At 37.1% G+C, this 23,224-nt stretch overlaps 3 protein-coding genes across 4 annotated transcripts; 2 read left to right on the top strand and 1 right to left on the bottom strand.

Annotated features, from left to right (window-relative positions):
• The first annotated feature begins 11,693 nt into the window (after positions 1-11,693).
• LOC111446977 (protein UPSTREAM OF FLC) lies at positions 11,694-13,748 on the top strand. Of its 2 annotated transcripts, XM_023085927.1 has the most exons (5): positions 11,696-11,962; positions 12,034-12,103; positions 12,180-12,292; positions 12,594-13,269; positions 13,359-13,748. In XM_023085927.1, exons 1-5 carry the CDS (start codon positions 11,740-11,742, stop codon positions 13,516-13,518), a joined length of 1,242 nt encoding a protein of 413 aa, XP_022941695.1. In that variant the 5' UTR covers positions 11,696-11,739; the 3' UTR covers positions 13,519-13,748. The 2 variants fall into 2 exon arrangements, with proteins under 2 accessions (XP_022941694.1, XP_022941695.1); XM_023085926.1 differs by having other exon boundaries at positions 11,694-12,103.
• Positions 13,749-15,251: 1,503 nt separating this feature from the next.
• LOC111447011 (protein DOWNSTREAM OF FLC-like) lies at positions 15,252-16,236 on the top strand. Its single transcript, XM_023085965.1, has 2 exons — positions 15,252-15,583; positions 15,672-16,236. Exons 1-2 carry the CDS (start codon positions 15,421-15,423, stop codon positions 16,001-16,003), a joined length of 495 nt encoding a protein of 164 aa, XP_022941733.1. The 5' UTR covers positions 15,252-15,420; the 3' UTR covers positions 16,004-16,236.
• Positions 16,156-18,116, bottom strand: LOC111447010 (putative ETHYLENE INSENSITIVE 3-like 4 protein). The gene has a single exon (XM_023085964.1). It carries the CDS (start codon positions 18,011-18,013, stop codon positions 16,469-16,471), a length of 1,545 nt encoding a protein of 514 aa, XP_022941732.1. The 5' UTR covers positions 18,014-18,116; the 3' UTR covers positions 16,156-16,468.
• Positions 18,117-23,224: the final 5,108 nt, after the last annotated feature.

Raw genomic sequence — 23,224 nt, forward strand, 5'->3', positions numbered from 1 at the left:
TTTTTTCAGGCCTTCCTTCGCTTTCATTCCTTTTTATTTTTTTTTTCTTTTTAAATTCCGTTTCTGCCTGCCCCACGCTGTGTCCCTCCCTTGATACTTACAAATATTTCCATTTTCTTCCTTTAAAAAAAAAAAAAAATACAAATATTTCCATTTTTCAGTCCATTGTTTCTTTTCATTACTATACATTTTTAGTCCATATACTCTAATTTTGTCCCATTATAAAAATAAATAAAAAAATCCCTCCCCCAGAGATAATTCCATTTTATAATTTTCACTAATATCTTCAAATCTATAAATATTTATCTAACTTTGTTTATTTCTTTTAATAATTATTTTAATTTTTAATCATGAATAAATATTACTCTCTAGATGTAGAAATTTGGAGAAATAAATTCTTCTAAAAAAAAACTATTTGAAAATTCTCATTTATTATTATTATTATTTAAATGAAGGATAGAAGGTTGAAGGTCATATTCTCCAGAATACAAATATATATATATATATATATATGGAGAATTTGTATGATATTATTCTGAAAGTATATTGAAGTGCATGGATGAATGAAATATTAAATATTTGTTTTAAAGAAAAAAGAATAACATATGAGATTCTTGATACAGTTCTTTATTATTATTATTTTATTGCAAAGTTTGGAAGAATTTTATATTAATTTAAATGTTAATGTTGACTTTATGTGGGTCATCTTGACCAAATGGAATCATATGCCAAATTGTATCTATTTTTTCTTCGCAATTTGTTGAGAATATTCTAATGATACACATCACAAAGATTGGGGTCGGTATTTATGGACCCCAACACCAAAAAAGAAAATAAAATTTTCTTTTTTTTTCTCATTATTCTTCTTTTATTTTTGGTATTGTAAATCAAGTTGGTTATATTTTAATTAAGTAAATAAAAGCATCAAAAATATAATACCATTTCACGTGATTGTATATTTATTAAATTATTAAATATATCTACAATCTCGTGCTAATTCATTCTTTTAGTTAAGTAATAGGTTGAAATAAATATGTGAACATTTAATTTTGTTAAAACTATATTCACGTGACCAAATTGATTCATGAGACACTATTACAATATGCAATTCTCCCACCGAAAGCTAACTATACTCGTGTATGTTCAAAAGAACGGAATCGAAGCATATACACTTTTTGTACATTATCATATAGAATGTTGGAAAGTATACCATATCAACTTCCACCCTCTTTCCTCTCTATTCAACATTTTTTTCCCTTTTTTTCTCTCACAACTTTTGTGATCAGATTTTGATTTTTGACATATTTTAAGGAATATTATCTTGTAAATTTGTTTTCCACTTTAGAATTTGATGTTCGTGATTCAAGATATTTAAGAACGATGAACCAAATAAAAATTAGGTTGGGATTCCTCAAATCAAAGGTTTAAAATTACTAATAAATTTTGGTTGAATTATGAATATCATAATATTAAAACAAATTTAGAAAATGGGAAAATAAATTGCTTTTAAAAAAGTATTGATAATGTTGACAAGATGAGTCACACTTTGAGGCAACTTGGCAGCATATTACTGGAAATATATGACTTTTTATCATTAACCCTTAAGATCATTGTTCCCTTTTTAATCCCTAAGCTTATCTTCTTCTTTTCTATATCCCCCTTTTCTGAAAGGCTATGATGAGGGAGAGATATCTTCAACTTATAACCTATATGCCTACCCATTTATAAATACTCTACATACCGTCATGATCGGAAAAAGGTGATTCGATGCTAAATCATCCATATTTATCTTTAATATTATAGCGATGTGTTAATGTAGATGCATTATACATAATGTTTTTATTTATTTGTTTGAAAGAGCTCAGATCGTAGCTTACATTTTAAAAGAAAATAATGAAAGTTGAAATCATTCGAGTGTTTGATGTAATAAAAGTTGAAATCATTATCTCATGAAAAAATATATATATATATATAGTGTCGCATCTGAACACAGTCGGCAATTCCCATCTAAAATGTGTCCAAATTATTCAAACAATATCTTTTCTTGTCTTTGCTTATGGTGTTTCTCCTCTTTTCCAGCGGATCATTTCCCAAGCTTTCGTGTAATCGCACTCTTTTTTATTTTCTTTCCCTTTTACTTTATCCTTATTAAAAAGGAGTTTTGTTTTATTGAATTACCTTTCTTTTAACTTGTAATCCAATATTAAATTGTCTTTGTATTTTGAGCAATAAGTTAGTTTGGTACTTCAAACAAGTTTGAGTTGTAATGGTTGATGTGTAAATTTTGGGAAATTGGATGTGTTTGATTTTTCCGTGCTTGGTCTATAGAAAGGAAGTATGATTCTATCGATGCAGGACCAACATGATGGATAAGGTCTATAACACGGTGAGCCTTAGCTTCAGTCAACTCTACAATTGTAATGCAGTGATGAAGTCTCTAAGAAATGACACGATAAAATTAAACTTATGAAGTCTGATCTAGAAAAATTGGAATCAATAAATTAAGATTGAGGCTGAGACTAAGGTTGCGGATCTACTTGCATGTAAGGAAATATCATAGAAATCCTTCAATGAAGTTTTCTACCGCCTCACAATGTTGAAGGATTGGATCTATAGGCTCTCATCAAACAAGTAAATCCTCCTTGCATAGATGAGTTCTTAAACCCTAAATCATGGAAAGAATTCTACCGAGTTTGTAATGCAATTCAATGTAAAGTATTCTCTTATTCACTAATACTTTCTGTCGTAGGATGATTTAAAAAGATAAAAATAAGATCAATCGGTTCTATAAAGAAATTACCACATGCATTTGTGACTAAATTTGAGATCAAATGAAACATAAACTAAAGATGGTACAATGGAGAAAAAGCTGGAGGTTGAGACATGAGACTTAAGAGCTATGCACACCTCTGACTCGACAGACCGAGGCAAACCATTGGTAGACAATCTTGACAAAAACGATTATGTGAAGACTCATACCTCCTTATACCCTTTTCCCTCAATTTTCTAATATCAAATGTCTATCAAACTTTCCACCACTTTTCCACGTACAACTTGTTAGAAAACTTCTTTTGAAAGCCAGAAGCGACAAAAATATCACTCGATGATTAAAATAAACTCAATTTTTAACGTTTTTAAAGTTGATTCTTTTACATCTAGATTCAATATGTGTCGGTCTCAAATGTGTGAACAATACAATCCGATGAAAAGGCTTTTTATTATTACTTTTTTTTTTCTTTTGGCATTATCATTTCAATGGGGAAAAAGGTATGAGGAAGCTTGATCGGATAATTGATGAAAACAATCAAAACCCCTAATTACTTATTTTTGGCTTTATGGCTTTTGCAAATATCCCTATCTAATTCTAAAACAAAAACAAAAACAAAAACAAAAACAAAACCAATGGCAGCTGAAAACAGTTGGTAATCTTAAGGATAGTGCCACGTTTTCCTACCACACTCCACGTAGATATCATGGACTTCCACGTTGTCGGCATCCCTGTCATCGTAATTATCTCCAATTACAAACTAAATTAAAATATCAATTTAAAATCTATTTTCCTGTCTACTCACTTCAAATCACCATTTTTTTTTTTTTTATAAAACTTTAGCAAAATATTAATTAAAACTCATCTATGAATCTATGATAACTTTATTTTTCGTTCGAGAAGCTCTAAAACAAAAGACAACACGTAAACTATAGTATAAATTCGAACCAATTTATTATAATTTGTTACACTTTATAAGAGAATTTGAAGTAGAAAAGAAAGTGGAGAGGTGTAAGTGATTGATTGATCAATTATTATTATCTAAGTTCCCATAGGAAAGTCCAAATACAAGGAAACCAATTGGTTGGCGAAAATAAAGTTTTAAAAAAAAAAAAAAAAAGAAAGGGTCAAGATTTATAATGACCCTTCAAAAAAGTTGGTGATTTCCATTGAAGAGAGGAAAAAAGAATGCAGAATTAGGGTTGGTGATTCTCTTCCAACTTGGGTATCATTCCCTCGTTACTTTTTGTTCTTAAAGCACTATGATTTCTTCCATACTTCCCGTTCGTGGAAACGTAGAGCCCTTAGTTTTCGGTGTTTATCATATTTTTTTGATGATCCAAATCATATTATAAGGTTTCATATGTTCATGTTGGAGAGCTTTTCAGCTCATGAATAGACGTTGTGTTGTCTTCTTCTACTTTTATACTTTTGAACTTTAGCTGATTCTAAACATTAATCAATTCTAGAGTTTTATTAGATTATGATTCTTTTAAAAGTGTGATTTCTTTCTTCCTTATACCAATGAAGATGTATTCGTTGCTTACAAATGGATAATCATTTTCTAAATTAGCCAAGGTGGGATTCGCTCTCAACAATTGTCAATAGGGTCGTCTTAACACCCAAAAGACATGCAATATTAAAAACCAATTATGAAGATCTACGAAATTCATAATTCACGATAAACCTTAAACATATATACATAAAAGATGATGAATATAACTAAATTTGTAAGCACATTGTTGGAAGTAGGAGAGAAAATATGTAATTTAATTTGTGGTGATTTAGAAAAATATTTGGTTTGTAAGAAGAGTGGGCAGAATGATATGAGGCCAAATAATGAACAGGAAATATGAGATTTCGGCCTAAAAAGTGACATAATAAAACCAAGTTTGTGTTCACATTGTAATATGAGAGATTTCGGCCGCACGCTCTTAACTATTTTAGTAAAAATATTTGTCTTTGTCTCATAATTTTGAGTATGATATCTCAAAGTAGTTGTCCTTGCAGCACGCTCAACTAAACAAATTATTACTTGTCTTTCAAACATAACTTTTAAAGTATGATACTCGATCAATAAATATCACATCTAAACAAGAGATTATGAGGATAAAATAGTTAAGAAGCGAAGAGTAAGAACATGATCTAAGAGAATTTCGGGAATATCAAGTATCGAATCCAAATTCCGAGTCTTTTTTTTTCTACTTTTTTTTTTCTTGTCGTCAATAATTTGCATATGATATTTTGAAGTTTGTATCTAATTTGATACTAATTAAGTTAGACTCAAAACTACCTAATTATTAAATAAAGTATGTTTTAAAAAGAACAAAAAATGGTGATAAATGGAGAATTGGCGACCACATGTTGAATATTTTATTTGAAAGGTAGATTTGGCCATCTCTTGAGATATTGGGCATTCTCATAATCTATCAACAAATACCCAAATCTACCTTTTAAAAAAAAATAATCCCCCAAATCTAGATTCTACCTCTCTATATCAAATTGTATTCTGTTCATGTGAATGCCATTCTATGAGAGAAAAAAAGAAAAAAAACGACCGAACTAGATCCATTTGAATAGTCGTTGGACGTGTAACTATGAAATCTAAAGATCATACGTTCAAGGTCACCTTCTTTGACACAAGGAACACAGTAGCAACTCGTCTCATAGTCACAATTTACTGTCGTTTCAAGCTTTCAAAACAAACAAAACACGTTTGTTTTATATGGTTCAACAATTGAAAGCATGGTTACACATTCCACCATGCTAACCACCTTGAGGTATGCACAAGATCCCTTGACAGGTACGTCAAGACTCACCAACGCTCATGAAAATTTGGGTTAGTTGGTCATCCATTCACTCATACTAGAGGTGCATAACGAGGCCACCTTCACAATATCAGTCCTACTTCCAAACCTTTTTTAGTATATATTAAACTATAGCAGAGGTTCGTTGAAGGCTTCTCGAGTAATTGATCAAAATGATTTAAGCTTTCTATTATATTAATAAAGTGGAAATGAGGGACAAGTACAATAATTTTCTTTCTTTCTTCGGTTCCATCATGCCTATAACTTGAGAGATTATTGAAAAGTTTTCTCCCCACAATAATTCTGATCTTTTCAACTATTAAAAAGTTAGAAATTTGGTCGAAAAAAAGAAAAGTAAGTCAAAAGAAAAACACTCTTCCCTCACCTCCCATCATATTCATTACTAGGAAAACATGTCGTATACTCAAAAACTCAATCATTCAATCAACTCCAACTAATGAGTCGTTCAAAGGTTGAGTCTTCGACTTTCTCCTTCATTCAAACATGTAGGCACCCATTTTTAACTTTTTTTTTCAAATATAAACATTTTAGAAGTGCTTCCTTTTTAAAATTTGTATTTATTATCATTTATAGTCTAATCTTTTGAACAATTAAAAAATTCATTTGAATGGTTGGATGTACATTCAAACACAATGATATTATTCTATTTGACCTAAATTCTTTTTCTTCTTGTTTTTTTTCTCATTGTCTACATTCACATCCCCATCCCCAACTTAGTGAACTTCAATTCCATAAATTGAATCATTGACTATCAAATGCATGTTCTTAGTGGAGTGTGTGACAAGAAAGGTAGGTTTTAGAATTTGTAGACCAACTTGGAGAAACCTAAATGTTTGGTTTTTTTTTTTTTTTTTTATAAAATTAAAAAAAAAACCACATAGTTAAGTAAATGATTAGGTGAAACATGTTTAAGGTTTAGGTAAAGATTAAGATGTAACTAGATTGATGAATAGCTCGTCTCATTAAAGAGTTGTATTATAGAATTCTTTAAAACACTCTTTCACTAATCATATTTCCCAAACAAAAGCACAACAATACAAATCTTACCCAACTCATGTGTCATCTTAATATATATATATTTTATTAAATTTTGAGTTGGGACCCACGAGGGAGAGGAACAAGAGAATATTGTCCACTCTTGGTTGAAATGGAATAGGATAGGTTTGGTTTATTTTCCATTTTTTTAAATTTAATCGGAAATTTCACAATCGTATGATATTATCTTATCTACCGTATACGCCGAAAGAAAAACATCATTGATTGTGTTTCTATATTCCATTCGAAAGATTTCATATTAATAAGGATATTGTCTCTACTTTAAGAGATATGAAGCATAATAAGGAAAGAATTACCTCTAGTTTTGTCTTAAATTCAAAAATCTAGTTGAAAAAGAAAGTTCTTATTATTGAACTACCGAAAAAAATAGGTGCATCTTATTAGTATGAGTAGTATCACGATCATGCTTGTTCAAGGTGTGTTGTCTATAACCACATGTTGAATGTCTCAGTCATGCTTGTCCAGGACATGTTGTCCATTGTCGCATGCCTGTTCCAAACTCCTTTTATATGTTTTTTTCATCTTAGATAGGCCTTAACCATGTTATGTCAATACAAGAGTGTACGATCGTTCACCAAAATCATGTATATGCCTGCTTAGACTAAAATGCCCCAAAATGTACGACAGGGGGATATGACTAGTCATCACTTCTTCCTACCCGAGTTATATGCTATCAAAGTTGTTGTCGTCGTCTAATCGCTTTTTAGCTTATAACATTTTTTTTTTCAAATTGTTTCAACGTATTTCATCGGTCATGTTTTCCAAAACATTTTTCTCAAATGTGACCTGAGACTTGAGCATATGTCGATGTTGTCCGTGAAGTCCAAATTTCTCACGACTGATTTGTTCGCTAGATTAGAACAAGTGTTGCACAATCACTGTCTCACTGTCGCAAGAGTGTGATTGTGACAAATAGCAACTATCAATTTTATTAATTCTTTTGTAAGTATATTTGTATATCACGATTAGAATCCATAGTCTCGATTCATCCACGTATCCTTCGTTGACTAGGCGTTAGATTGTTAGCGTGAGATTCTATATTTGAGATTTTTTTTGGTATTTGAAAAGGATATAGAATTATGTTGGCATGTGGAAGGGATGGAAAAAGATAGAATTGAAGGAAGGAGGAAGGATGAAGGGCAGGGCAGGGCAGGGCATGTTGAATGGTCGTAAATGGGAGTGGGCTGGGTTGTGTTGTACCCATCAAAGGATGGGTTTATATTAGAGAGTCAAAATCAAATGCCATTCTCATTCTTCCCTCCATTCTTTCTTCAATAATTCCCTAAATATAATATTTTATTGTCCTTTTTTAAAATATATTTTAATTTCAAAAATTAAAAGATATATATTTTTTTTAATTTTTCAGAAACAAAAGTGACTGGGCCCATTAAAAGTGGGCTCATTGGCCCATATCAAATATTGGGCCTCTTCTTTTTTCAAATGGGCTTAATATTACATAAAATATTGGTTGATATATCAAATTCAGCCAAACTTAATACATTTGTAAATAATTATAAATAAATATCAACATGTTTTAGATTATGTTAGAATTTGAAACTAAATTCCCTCCATAAAAATTGTGATTTTCTCTATTCTTTTTTATTCATTTTATATCAAGTGCTTTTTCCCATAGTTCTTTTATTATTATTATTATTATTATTATTGCTTAACTCTCGCATTTATTTTTTTTATTTTTTCGATTTTGTACTAGAAATTTTCTAAAAAATACGTGAGTGAGGATAAAGTAAATAACATAGTTATATTACAAGCAGGGAGGACAATGTGAAGCCACCTAATGCCAAATCTATATTCTAGATCCTAATTCAAAGTCACAACATAGAAATTATACATTAATTCAAATTAAGTGTAATTGTAAATTTAGACCGTAACGTGTTTCGGAGACTCATGTCAAAGACCATCACATAGAATATTTAAAGATATGCAAAATGCTATATTGCAATCTTTCTCAACCCCTACAAATTTAGACCAATGATATCAATTAATATAAGCAAATTATTCCCAATCAGTTAACATAAAAGTTGGGTTTTGGGTATTTAGATTAGGGATATAATTATTCTTTGTTTGAAAATATGAAATTTTTATTTTTTATTATTTGTTTTTGTAGGTATTAGTCACCATTTTCCATAAATAAATAAATTGGATTGGGCGAAGGCTATCAAATTTTGATTTTGGGGAAGTCTATAGGCCACACCCACTTTAATGAGCTCTGACTATGCATCTACCAACTCTACTCTTTTTTCCCCTTTTTTTTCCTATCGAACTAAGTCTTTGAGACTTCATCAATCATTTAATTGAATTTTTAAAGATAAACGTTTATTTTCTTTCTTTGAATTTCTTTCTCTGCCCCAGAAAATAGAAACAAAATCTGTAAATGCAATGAAATTATGAAAATAAGATCTATTTCATAACTAAAAGTTTTACAATCATTTCACAAAAAGAGTGAATCTAACCCATAATTTCCCTACAAGAAACTTTGGGATGGGAATGGAAATGAAACGCCTTCCGCCCACCCATCAATCTCGACCAAAACCCACCTTTCTTTTTCCCTCCCTCGCCGCCCATCTTCAGCTTATCCCCAAACAAATCCGCCGCCCTCGACCTCATGACCATCTCGGAGGCGTTCCTCTTGTGATGGTGGCGTGTCCGCCGTGGAGAGTCGCCGGAGAAGAAAAACTCGGAGGAGTGAGGAAAGGAAGAGGAAGAAGAAGAGAAGGTGGAAACAGAATCGGAATAGATTGAAGACTGATTATTGAAGCGTTGAAGACTTTCTCGGAGACAAGAAGGGCAAATTCCGGGCAGGAGTCTGTGATTTGGGTGCCTCTTGCATTCTTTCGCCGACTCCGATTTCCCCATCGATCTTCACTCTCTCTACGATTTTTGTTTTTGTCTTTGTCTGTTTGGTCGTGAAGTTTTTTGGGATATAAAAGGAGAGAAACAGAGACTCTGTCGTGTGAATTGGTTAAAATAACTTTAAATATATGCTTTATTATTTTTAATGTCGGTCTTCTTTTTCCTTTTTTTTTTTTTTTAATTAAATGTTACCATTATTACTAATTTAATGTTTTCTTGACTCTAAGATAGTACTCTAATTTTTTTAATTATTTTATCTTATTAATGCATGATTTCTAAGATACATATATATTTATTTGGTTGTGGGTATAAAATAGTCATAAATAAAAATGTTATTAACAAATATAATTTATGAATTTTAAATTAAAAAAAAAATAGTAAAGTGGGTTTGGTTGAAAAGTAAAGGGTGGGGTGAAGACCGTGCGGTCTACGAACTGCGTTTGGTTCGAAGCATCCTGAGTCATAGTTCCCAAGTTTGGATTATACAAATTAACAATAAACTCAAAAAAAAATCTTTTAATTAAACACAAAAATTTAAGTATATTTTGATGAAATCTTTATAGGGACTAATTTGAAGTTTAATTATATGGTAAAAATGAAATTCGAATAAATTTATAATTTAATAAAAACAAATAGATAACTGAATAAATACGACACGTGGGAAAAAACAGGATAGAGGAAAGAGAAAACACGGGGGGTGGAACTTGGAAGGAGGTGCGCACGTGGGGGAGAATTAGAAAGGTTATGAGTTTGCCACGTACGAAAACGACGTCGGCGCAAGTCGGAAGTCGAAACGCATTCCAGGAAGGTTGAGGGACATGGCCACGTGGGGTGTCTTGACTCGTCCAAAAAAAACATTATTTCTAGGATTTTCTTAGATAAAAGAAAAGCGCGTGAAATTAACCTTCACCAATTTCCAACACTTTTGGCCATATCTAAATTTCTAATTTCTAATTTCTAATTTCTATGACGTGTTCTTCCAAAATTTTAATTTAAAAATTAAAAATTATTTAATATATAAACAATATCTTATAGCCCAGACAGAAAGAGCTAAAATTACGACATTTTTTAAAATTTAAGGTTAACGTAGTAACATTTATCTAAATTTGAGGTGTAATTTAAGTACATTTTGAACACAAAACTTAAAACTTAGTTTATAAAAAGTAGAAGGACGAAGTAAATAAAAACTTAAATGTTGAAGGACTGACGTGCAATTTAGAAAAAAAAAAAGAAAAAAAGAAAAAAAGAAAAAAAAAAGGGTGGAAGTGTGTTTGACTTAAACGTTAAGTTGGTTTGGCAGGATGGAGGACATCTGTTCTTGGTATCACACAGTTGTGTTCTGTGCATGCTTCGAAAAGGATGTGCGTGGCCAGTGCAGCGCAGCGCCCACAGTGCCCCCTTTTAACCCCTAAATTCAAACATTTTTCCTTCTATAACTCTCATTCATTAAACCACAAATACAATGTCCACTTTAAAATCACACTCAAATTTAACCATTATTATATAAACCAAATCTATAATTTCTTCTTCTTGTTTTTTTTTTTTTTTTTAATTTAAAAAAAAAAAGAGAGAGAATAAATAAATAAAATAGAGTGACGAGCGAGAAGATTGATAGAGTTTAAAAAGCTGGCGCAGAGAGCAATAGCCTCATCAGAGCAACAGAAAAGGCAGTAAATTTTGTAGAAAGCAACCACACCCCAACGCTCTTTACCCTAAACCCCCTAATCCCACCTTCCTCCTTAATCAATCACTCACTTCATTTTTCTAATTAACCTCTTCAAACTATCCTTTCTTCTTTTTAATATAAGTTTTAAAAGTTTCTTATTTTATGTTATTTAATGGTGGAAAATGATTCACTAAATTATTGCCCCATAATTTATACTCTTTACTTTCAAACTACTTCCTAGAATCGGGTTGCATTTAAGAACGCTTTTTCTCAAATATTTTAATTATAAACTTCTATATTTTGATGCTCACTAACAATGAATCAACCTTAAATTTAGATTTTAAAAAACTTGTTCTCCAGTAACTTCTTTCCCCATTCTTGGGGATCCGAGCTCCTCCCTTGTTCACAAAACTCAATTTCTCCCCCCCATTTACCCTCTAGTCCTTCCAATTTACCTCAATACCAAAATCACCCCCCACCCCAACCTTCTCTCTCTCTCTCATAAAACCACTCTACTCTACAACAAGGAAGATGAGCGAGAGAGAAGCTCAATGGAGGAGAGATGCAGAGCAACAGGCGGAGGAGAGAGAGAGCACTGCCGGCACCGTCGCCGCAGCACCAGTCCAGACAGAGCCAAGGCGACGACGACGACGGCTGCGCCACCTCCCATGAAAAAAGTCCAAGTCTTTTACTATCTCTCCAGAAATGGGCGTCTGGAACAGCCCCATTTCCTCGAAATCAGCCTCTTCCCCAACCAGCCCCTTCGACTCAAAGGTATCCGCATTCATTCCAAACGACATGTCGTTTTCGATCTCTTGAACTCTTTTTTTATTTCGTGACGACAGATGTTATGGATCGGCTCACCCTTCTCAGAGGCAAGGCCATGCGCTCTCTCTATTCCTGGTCCTGTAAGAGGTAAACAAAAAACAAAAAGTTCCTCTGTTTTGCAAGACGACATGTCGTTCACTATGCCTCATGTTTTGCTCCTTAGGAACTATAAAACTGGATATGTGTGGAACGACTTGTCGGAAAATGACATTGTATACCCCGCCGGAGGAGCTGAGTACGTGCTCAAGGCCTCCGAACTTGTTGACTTCTGTTCTGGTGAGAGACTCTGTTTTAGCTTTTTATTTTATTCTCCATTTTCACTATAATTTTATATTAACTAAGTTTTTAAATATATTTAGGATCTTCATTAATAACAACTGGAATTTTAATACCAAATTAATCATTTATCTATATGGTACTGAAAATGTATTTTTAAATTAAAATTCCATTGAATGTGTTACAAATATCAAAATAATATATTATTTTTTAATATGATGATCAAAATATGACCCTACAAAGTTTGTAGGACCGTATAAATGATTAGAAAATAATTAATTTAATAATTATTTTGGTACAGAAAAATTGCAGGAAATTCACACGGGCACCAACGACAGGCGACCGGTTCAGGAACCGAACCTCCGGACTAAAACTCGGAAACCGCAACTCGCTCCGAGTCCACTCAAAGAACTCGACGACCAACCGTATTCCGATTTAGACTACGACGAAGTGGAGGACTACGAAAACGAAGACGTGGACAAACCCATTTACACCACCACTTCCACTACCCCTCACTCCCGGTGCTCTCGCGGCGTCTCCACCGAAGAACTCCCCGGTCCAACTCAGTCCCCCACCGACTCAACTCCCTTTGACTCGTCCCGCCTCTCCACTTCGAAACGGTTCACTTACGAGGACGAACTCGGGACGGCGCCGAGTAGGAACTCGGTCCTGATGCAGTTCATTTCTTGCGGTGGGTCGGTAAGTTCGAAGGAGAAACCCGGGGAGGGTTGTAGAGAAGCGGGGAAGGAGATGGGGAGAAGAACCGAGAGCCTTGGGAGAGGGGTTGTGTGTAAAATGGCTGGAAAGCGGATCGGAGAAGAGGAGATGATAAAGTATATGTCGGAGAATCCGAGGTTTGGGAAGTTGCAGACAGAGGAAAAGGAGTATTTCAGTGGGTCGATTGTGGAGTCCATTAGAGAAGATCGACATGTGGTTGAACCTGTGCTCAAGAAATCCAGCTCCTACAACGAAGAAAAGTAAGAAAAACATGTTTTTTTGGTTAGCATCTACAAATATGTCCCATAATTTTGGAATTGAGTTGTTAGTTATATGACATTTTATTCAGGAGCAAAAGAGGAGAGTTGGGAGAAAAAAGAGATGAAAATGAAGAGACAAGGAGGGAGGAAGATGACGGTGGGATGAAAGGAAGGTGCATTCCTCGCATGATATCAGCTGCCTCGGCCTTAGCCTTAGCCTCATCAAAGCAACCCCCCAAGAAGCCTTGAAGCTCACTCACTTCCCCACTGCTTCAATTTTGTGTCTCTCTTGATCCCACAAAACAGAGGCCTGTTGCTTTGTCCAAATATGGTTGCCAAACACTTGGTTGTTTCTTGCAAATTTTGTATTAGCTTACTTTTTTGGAGCTGTATGCACAAGCACTCACATTTTCAACATTACGGGCTAGAGTCATGATTGATTTGGTTAGCTCATTATATAAATTCACTTATTTTCTCCATTCAAAGAAGAGATACGTTGGGGGAACAAACATAAAGAGATGGGATGGGATGGGATGGGAGAAGAGCCTAAACAGAGTGATCCAACCGCCTATGTATAGGTTTTATTGTCCACTTTGACTTGATATGTATTGCCTTCAGCCTTATAATTTTAAAACGCGTATGCGATAGAAGGTTTCCACGCCCTTCCAAGTAATACTTTGTTTCCTTCTCAATTTCAAACAACAAGCCAAAGATTCTGTAAAAACTGAACCATCAGAGTTGTATTTGGAAAGGGATTTCCTGACGCTGTTCCCGTGATCGAGCGAGGACCAGCTACCCTTACCTAAAGCAAAAGAACATCCCATCAGAAGGGAAGCAATGAAACCAAAGCTTCTTAGAAAACTTACACTCCAACATCAAGTGGCAGGTTGTGTCCTCGAAAGATCTGCAAAAATGAAATCTAAGGTCAGTAAAGATTACTGTTTTAGTCAAATTAGAAGCTGTTGGGTTGGGATTAATTCAGATCTTAAAGCTTTCCACATGCTAATGATATCTTTCTTTCGTATTGGGATTGGGAGGCTACTTGAGCTGGAGACAAATAGGTACCTACTTGAGCCTCTCACTTTTCACATAGGACAATGAAGCATAGCGTGGATGAAAACTTTGAAATTTCTAAATCCCATAACCCCTTTTGTTTGCTTCTCCAATCAATCTTTCTTTGTGCATCCTGGAATAGCCTAAGTCACAACCTTTATGCGGATTTCCTTACCACCTGTTCCTTCAGTCCTATAAGCCCTTCCATGCTCTGTTCTTCACTTCTTTAAACATAGGACACTGACTTGGCTGTGTTCATTGTCTGACCCCTCGCTTTCTCCTTGTCTTTTACAGACTTCTTTGATTGCATGCCTCTCCTATAAGCTGTTCTTCCAAGAAGAAAATGGTGTCATCTGTAAAAAAAAAAGAGAGGTGAGTTAAAGTAGGACAAAAGGTTGCCAAGAGGTGGAGGATCGAACCTAAGTGGTTTTGCTTTTGGTCCCTCAAAAAGTCTTGTACGAATGGAGATAGTAATCCTTACTTATAAATTCACGATCTTCTTAATTAATCAATGTAGAACTCCTTGCAACCATCCTCAACGTAGTGAAATCAAATCTCTAGAAGCGGGATAATTCTGATACGAGCGTTAAAATCATTGTTAAAGTCACTTTTGTTACGTTCAGCATCACTCTAAAACATGTCGGATATGAGCGTTGATGGGTAGAGGAGGAATCTGGAAATGGAAGACTGGATCCGCCATCTCCTACCTTGATTTAAAAGCAAAGGTGGGAGGGATATTAAAGTCAACCTCCGACTATCCCTGCATTTGGATCTGCTAATTCCAATGCCAATTTTTTAGCTCTTTTATTTAGCTGTTTCACATGCACTCACAACCTACACATTTCTTCTCTTCTTAAAACTCAGTTCTTACAAAATTTATAAATTATGGAGAACAGAATGGAAACGTAGCTAATAAATCAAATAAACAAGTGGTGACTGCGAAAGTGAAGGGGGAAAGCACGTTGCAGCATTTATGGTTTCACACAAATCCAAGTCTCTCCATTGCCTTTTAAATATCACCAAACAAATGGACCCTCTTAAACCTCTCCTCCTCATTTTCTTCATCTTCTTTGTCTGTCCTTTGCAGTAGTTACAGCTATGGCAGCTGCTGTTGCTAATCTTTTTTGGATATTGATTGGCGTTTGTTTTGTGGTGGCGGCCTCTGCGCAGCCTCTGCAGAAGCCATTCATCGTCAATGGCTGCGTCTACTGTGACACTTGTCGCTGTGGCTTCGAGACCAACGCCTCCACTCCCATCTCTGGTTTGTATAATTCATCCAACCCTTGCTATTAAATAGAAGCTGTTAGTGATTCTTAGTTGGTTTAAAAGGCTGAAATCAAATGAAACAGGTGCAATAGTGAGACTTGAATGTAGAGACAGAGCCAAATGGGTGTTGAAGTTCAGCAAAAAAGCCATCACCAATTCTGAAGGAAAATACACCATTCCTGTCTCTTACGATCACAAGGATGAGAGCTGCAAGATGGTTCTTGTGAGCAGCCCTCATCCCACCTGCAACCAGCCGGACCTCGGCCGAAACAGCGCCACCGTCATCCTCACCAACAACAATGGCCTCACCAACAATGTTCGCTATGCCAATGCCATGGGCTTCTTTACTCAACGCCCTCTCGCTCTCTGCCCCTCCCTCCTCAAACAATATCTCGACTACGACGAGTCGTTGTAAGACATCAATTACCGTTTCTGTGTCGTGTCGATCTACAAAATATGATAGAGAAATAGAAATCTGAAAAATAAAAATTGTTATGAAGTTAGAAGTGTGGGAATTTGGACTTTTGATTTAGTTGATTGGATGTTGTTTAGTTCATGTTGTTTTTCATTGCCTTGGACAATGGATGATGTTCTTTAACCGCTTGTTGATTGGCATTTCATTGAAAGCAATAGTATGTATTTCAAAAACATGTTCTCCTCTTTTGACAGAGCATTGTCATTTGATTGTAGCATATTCTCCTTCTTATGTTGGAAACAGATTATCTGAATCTTTGATGAACTCCTACAAATTAATTGAAATAATTTTGAGGCATAAGCATTCAAGACTTGTTTATAGGGCTGAATTGAGACCAAGACAAAAAGACAGCCCATTTATTTAGGCACTCAAAATCTGTCAAAATTCAACAAAATTCTTTATTCTTCACTCTTCACTCCATTCATATCTCAAATCCCAAATCGAAGTTGCATCTTGTTGGCATTGCAAATCGTCCGCCGCCGGACTCGCATTCAAATCCATACTCTCTCTATGCATCTCAAACGCCTCGTCCACTGCTGCCTCTCCGATGCCGCCCTTCCAAAACCCACTCCCATAATCATCCACCGTGCTGCTACCCGACCCATCCACCGCTGCCTCTCCAATCCCGCCCTTCCAATACCCACTGCCATAATCCTCCACCGTGCTGCTACCCGACCCATCCACCCCTACCTCTCCGATGCTGCCCTTCCAATACCCACTGCCATCCACTGTGCTGCTACCCGACCCATATCCGCCGTCATCGATCCTCGACTCGCTGCTGCTCGGCTCTGCCCTCGACAGCTCCCAGCTCATCCACTCCACCACGCTCATCAAATGCGTGTCGATCGACTGCTCGTTAGAAAACTGCCCCACGCCGTCGGCTCTGTAAACGCACTGCGTCTCGTGCTCTGTTCTCGCGTTCTTGTCGGCGAACCCCTTTGGCGCCTCGCTCTGTGGGCACCATTCGTTCTGGCAAGCATACACCGCTGAATCAGCTGTGGCTTCTCGTTCGAATTCGCACTTCCGTTTCGTAATAATCCCGCCGGTGCCTTGTTCTGCCCTGTTTTCGGGTCCTCTGTTTTGGTGGTGTTGTTCTTGATCTTCTTCGTCGGATGTTATTTTGAGGCTGTTTTTGGTCAATTGCAAGAGAGCTTCTTCTTGATTCACGACCTTAGTCCAAGTAATCGTCTCTTTCGCCGTCATTTTCGCCTGTAAATTCTTCGATTGTCGAACCAATTTCCTCATGTTGTCCAAATCAAGAGACATGTGTTTAATCACCGCCGCAAGGACACTGATTTTCCAGGACTTCTTGAGATCATGAGGCTTTTTATATGGTGGAACGCCCTGCCCACCGGCGACGCCTTGTTCGCCCCACCAAAGCTCCTTTCCCGTCGGCCACCAAGGCGGCGCCAGACCTTTGTCCAATGGGAATTTCCTCTGCGGCGGAATACAGTGCTGCATCAGAGCCGACAGAATCGACCCTAAAGTCGTGTCCTGCAATTCTTGGAGTAGGTGCAGAAACGATTTGGTATCGAGCCCCGCTTCTTCGATCACTCTCGGAAGTAAATTCGCGATGTTCAGTGGAGCATCCTGTTCAAACCGAACCTTGTCCTGCCACCAGTCACGGAGGCTCTCAGAAGAGCCGGTGATCGGTTTACCCTTTTCCGGCACGATCCCGTAAACAAACCCTTGTGCCTTACAAGACTCCATTATCTTATCCATGTACTTGAGAATCGAATCTTGAGCTCTGGACATTTTCTTCCGGCGAGAAGCTTCTTCTCTGGCCGCCCATTCAAACTCTTCATGATCACGGTTCTCCTTCATCTTCTTCAACCTCTGTCTGTCTTTCCACATTCGTTTCTTAAGATCATCGTAGCTAATTTCCTCTTCCTGTTCTTCGTCTCCATCGTGAGAGTCTTCTGGGATTTCTCCATGGAACTCCACCATCATCTGTCTGCAGAAAAGGGGGGGTTTTAATCTACTTTCAGATACAATGAATTGGGTCAATTTGTATGAGAATGATTATATATAATGCAAAGATTGTGGGGGGAATGGCGGTGGTTTGTGGGTTGCGACACGATTGCCATTAACGAGGAGTTAAGGTTGACTCTGGAGGTTTTTGAGAGAGAGAGATGTTGAGGATTATTGGGATTGGGAGTGTCCCACATTGGTTAATTTAGTGGAAGATCATGGGTTTATAAGTGAGGAAGTCCCACATTGGTTAATTTAGTGGAAGATCATGGGTTTATAAGTGAGGAATACCATCCTTTTGGGGAAGCCCAAAGCAAAGCCATGAGAGTTTATGCTCAAAGTGGACAATATCATACCATTGTGGAGAGTCGTGATTCCTAACATGGTATCAGAGCCATGCCCTAAACCTAACCATGCCAATAGAATCCTCAAATATCGAACAAAGAATGGCGAGCCTCGAAGGTGTAGTCAAAAGTGACTAAAGTGTCGAACAAATGGTGTACTTTGTTCGAGGGCTCCAGAGAAAGGAGTCGAGCCTCAATTAAGGGGAGGCTATTCGAGAGCTCCATAAGCCTCAGGGGAGGCTTATAGTGTGCTTTGTTCGAGGGGAGGATTGTTGAGGATTATTGGGATTGGGAGTGTCCCACATTGGTTAATTTAGTGGAAGATCATGGGTTTATAAGTGAGGAAGTCCCACATTGGTTAATTTAGTGGAAGATCATGGGTTTATAAGTGAGGAATACCATCCTTTTGGGGAAGCCCAAAGCAAAGCCATGAGAGTTTATGCTCAAAGTGGACAATATCATACCATTGTGGAGAGTCGTGATTCCTAACATGGTATCAGAGCCATGCCCTAAACCTAACCATGCCAATAGAATCCTCAAATATCGAACAAAGAATGGCGAGCCTCGAAGGTGTAGTCAAAAGTGACTAAAGTGTCGAACAAATGGTGTACTTTGTTCGAGGGCTCCAGAGAAAGGAGTCGAGCCTCAATTAAGGGGAGGCTATTCGAGAGCTCCATAAGCCTCAGGGGAGGCTTATAGTGTGCTTTGTTCGAGGGGAGGATTGTTGAGGATTATTGGGATTGGGAGTGTCCCACATTGGTTAATTTAGTGGAAGATCATGGGTTTATAAGTGAGGAAGTCCCACATTGGTTAATTTAGTGGAAGATCATGGGTTTATAAGTGAGGAATACTATCTCCATTGGTATGAGGCCTTTTGGGGAAGCCCAAAGCAAAGCCATGAGAGTTTATGCTCAAAGTGGACAATATCATACCATTGTGGAGAGTCGTGATTCCTAACACTCACTGTGGGAACACAACTCACTGTGGGAAACACTCGCTCTCTTTATTAAGACCAATCGAGAAGAGAATACAAGACACTCTGTAGAATACTTCTGCTTTTTATTGTTTTTAGATTTCTTGGATGAATAACCTAGGTAGGGTGGGGGTATTTATACTAGACCTAACAAATTGAATCTTTCTCCTAAAATATCTACATCTCTTTCTCCTAAAATCTCTACTAAAATAAATATACTGGGCTCGTACAATTAGGCTTGACTCTATTGGGCTAGTACAATTATTGGGCTTGACTCTATTGGGCTAGTGATGATATTTCAACACTCCCCCTCAGCACTAGTCCTCATTCGCTGCATCATGTTGAGCTGACAGCGAAAGCTCTCATGTTTGCTAGTATTCAACCCTTTTGTAAACAAGTCTGCCACTTGGTCATCTGTCTTGATCTGCTGCATCTCAATTTCTTCCTTTAGGACCTTCTCTCTAATGAAATGGTAGTGCACCTCCACATGCTTTGTTCTAGCATGAAACACTGGATTTTCTGCAAGGCGAATCGCAGATTGGTTGTCGCAAAGAAGTGATATTGGATAGTCAATTTTCTGGTGCAAATCTTCCATCAAGAGTTTTAGCCATGTACTTTCCTGGGCTGCTCCAGCCGCTGCTCTATACTCTGCTTCTGTAGTTGATAATGATACTGTTGGTTGTCTCTTGCTACACCAAGAAATTGTTCCCGAACCAAACTTGAACACATACCCAGTGGTTGACCTCCGAGTATCGTGGTCTCCTGCATAGTCAGCATCACAGTATCCAACTAGCTTGCAGTCTTTGCTTCTTTTGTACAAAAGACCATAGTCGATTGTACCTTTGATATATCTCAAGATCCGTCGAGCTGCATCCAGATGAGGCTTCTTTGGACTTTGCATGTATCGACTCATAACCCCAACTGCATACGAGATATCAGGTCGAGTTAAAGTTAGGTAGATAAGACTACCTACTAGTTGTCGGTACGTTGTTTCATCGTTCAACTCTTTGCCTTCATGTGCACAAATCTTGGCATTTATCTCCATCGGTGTTGAAACTTGCTTGCACTCTAACATGTTGAACTTCTGAAGCATGTCTCTGGTATACTTTTGTTGGCAGAGAAACAGTCCTTCATCTGTGCGATCAACTTCTAGGCCTAAGAAGTGTTTAAGCTCTCCTAGCTCTTTCATCTGAAAGCGTATTGATAAATTTTCTCTTGTTTGATAAATTTCTCTTTCATCGTCCCCGGTGATAATCAAATCGTCCACGTAGACCAACACAATTGTCAAATTTCCTTCTCTTTCTTTGATGAATAGGCTTGAGTCTGCATGCGCAACTGAATAACCACTTTGGGTAAGAAATTCAGCAATCTTACCATACCAAGCTCTCGGTGCTTGTTTCAGTCCATAAAGAGCTTTTCTAAGCTTGCATACATAATTAGGATTAGCTGCACTCTCAAATCCCTTTGGTTGGTTCATATAAATCTCCCTGTCTAGCTCTCCGTGCAAGAAGGCATTCTTCACATCCATTTGCCACAGTTTCCAATCTTTACTTGCTGCGAGTGCTAGCAGAACTCGTACGGTAGTAATCTTTGCCACTGGACTGAATGTTTCATCATAATCTAGTCCATATTGTTGAGAAAATCCTCGAGCCACGAGTCGAGCCTTGTATCTCTCGATTGATCCATCCGGTCGACGCTTTATTTTATAGACCCACTTGCAAGAGACGGGTTTGATATCTCCTAGTCTTGGCACTAGTTCCCAAGTTTGATTATGCTCCAAGGCTATAATTTCTTCCTCCATCGCTTTCTGCCAAACCGAGTTTTGTGATGCTTCTTCATATGTCTCTGGTTCGTAAACTCTATCTTCTACAATAGCTGCATTTGCATACTTAGGATTTGGCCTTCGGATTCTATTTGATCGCCTAAGTTGTTGATGTGTTGTTTCATTTTTATCAGATTCGCTTGATTGAGTCACCTCCTGCTTGTCAATATCAATGTCGCTTGGATTTTCAGATGCATCGACATTTGATTGAATTTGTGTAGTTTGCTCCCCCAGCTTCTGTTGTAGAATTTCTTCAATGTTTGAATCTGATAAGACTTTCTTCTCCGAGGACCACCATGTAGATGCTTCATCAAAAACTACATCTCTTGATGTATAGTATTTTCCACTTGTTGGATCACAGCACCTCCATCCTTTTCTTTGATTGTCGTATCCAACAAATACACACTTGACTGCTTTCTTGTCAAACTTGCTACGTAGATGGTCAGGCACAAATACATAGCAAACACAGCCAAATACTCGGAAGTAACTAATTGTAGGTTTCATATCCCATAGTATCTCAAATGGTGAGACGAACCCTAGCTTTGGTTGAGGAAGCTTGTTGATCACATGGGCAGCAGTTCGCATAGCTTCAGCCCAAAATCTTCCTGGAACGTTCTTTGCGTGTAACATGCTTCGACAGGTTTCTGCAAGGTGTCGATTCTTTCTTTCTGCTACACCATTTTGTTGTGGCGTGTTGGCACATGTAAATTGACGTCGTATCCCACACTCGTGTAAATATTGATCGAACTCATCTGACGTGTATTCTCCGCCATTGTCTGAACGTAGACAACGAATCTTCGCTCCTACTTCTCCTTCGACCATCATCTTGAATTCTTGAAACTTTGAGAACGTGTCAGACTTTTCTTTCATAAAGAAAATCCACACATATCTTGAGTAGTCGTCAATAAATGTCACCATATACCGCATTCCGCTGATCGATGCTTGTTTGACTGGGCCGAACAAATCAGAGTGAACTAACTCTAATGGTTTCTTTGCTTTGAAACTTGACTCTTTGTATGGTAATTGATGAGCTTTACCATACTGACATCCAGCGCAGACAACGTCTGTTTTGACTTCCAGTTGTGGTAGACCTTTGAGCATAGATTTCTCCATAATCAGCTTCAACTTATGGTAGCTAATATGTCCCAATCTTGCATGCCATAGATCTGTCGTCTCATTCTTTCGGGTCTTGTCAACATAGGCAGACTCTGCAGATAGAACGTAGACAGACTCCACTCTTCGTCCTTCTATCGTCGGCTTTCCTATTATCTTAACATCTTGATAAACTTTTACATCTTCTGGCCCAAACAAGACATAGCTTCCTGATGTTGTTAGTTGTGACACTGACAACAAGTTCTTCTTTATACCCGGTACATGATAAACATTATGTAGCGACACTGTATCAGACTTATTGCCAGGCATGATTGTCGTATTGCCGATTTGAGCAATTGATAACTGTGTGTTATTTGCTGTACGTACCATACGACTTCCTTTGTACTCTTTCTTGTCTTGCAATTTTCTCTGATCGCCAGTCATGTGATTTGAACATCCTGAATCAACGATCCAGTCATTCTCATAGTTGATATGGTCTTCCATTGTCGCCATGAGTGCTAGCTCGTCTTCTTCTATGGGACATAGTACCTCTGCATCCCATTCATCTTCTATCTTCTTTTTGGATATTGCCACATTGTTTTCAATGGACTTTTTCCTGGACCAACAATCTCTAGACATATGGCCCTTTTTCCCGCAGTTATAGCAAATACCACCAAATCTCGTTCTTTGAAAACTCTTGTTGTCGTTCTTCTGAGCTCTCTCAGGTTGTGCAATCCCTTGGTGGCTTCTTCTTTTGTCACCATTGTATCCACGTCTGGTAGACGGCCTATTATTGCTCTGACTTTCACTCGTGTAGAGTGCTTCTTCACCCTTCAATGTGAAGCCTCCCATTTGTTTAGCCATGGCTTCTTGGCTGGCTAACAAATTTTCGAACTCTACCAGTGATGGTTGAGTGGGCCATCCTTGTACAGCAGCAATGAAGCTTCGATATTCTGGTC

This window comes from Cucurbita moschata, unplaced genomic scaffold, assembly GCF_002738365.1.
Source record: "Cucurbita moschata cultivar Rifu unplaced genomic scaffold, Cmos_1.0 Cmo_Scf00009, whole genome shotgun sequence".
Taxonomy (NCBI): Eukaryota; Viridiplantae; Streptophyta; class Magnoliopsida; order Cucurbitales; family Cucurbitaceae; genus Cucurbita; species Cucurbita moschata.

Coding starts and splice junctions, on each gene's coding strand:
- LOC111447010 (XM_023085964.1), bottom strand. CDS start 18,013: ATGATGGTGGAGTTCCATGGAGAAATCCCAGAAGACTCTCACGATGGA.
- LOC111446977 (XM_023085926.1), top strand. CDS start 11,751: ATGCAGAGCAACAGGCGGAGGAGAGAGAGAGCACTGCCGGCACCGTCG. Junction 12,293..12,593: donor ACTTGTTGACTTCTGTTCTG/GTGAGAGACTCT, acceptor ATTTTGGTACAG/AAAAATTGCAGGAAATTCAC. Junction 13,270..13,358: donor AGCTCCTACAACGAAGAAAA/GTAAGAAAAACA, acceptor CATTTTATTCAG/GAGCAAAAGAGGAGAGTTGG.
- LOC111447011 (XM_023085965.1), top strand. CDS start 15,421: ATGGCAGCTGCTGTTGCTAATCTTTTTTGGATATTGATTGGCGTTTGT. Junction 15,584..15,671: donor CGCCTCCACTCCCATCTCTG/GTTTGTATAATT, acceptor CAAATGAAACAG/GTGCAATAGTGAGACTTGAA.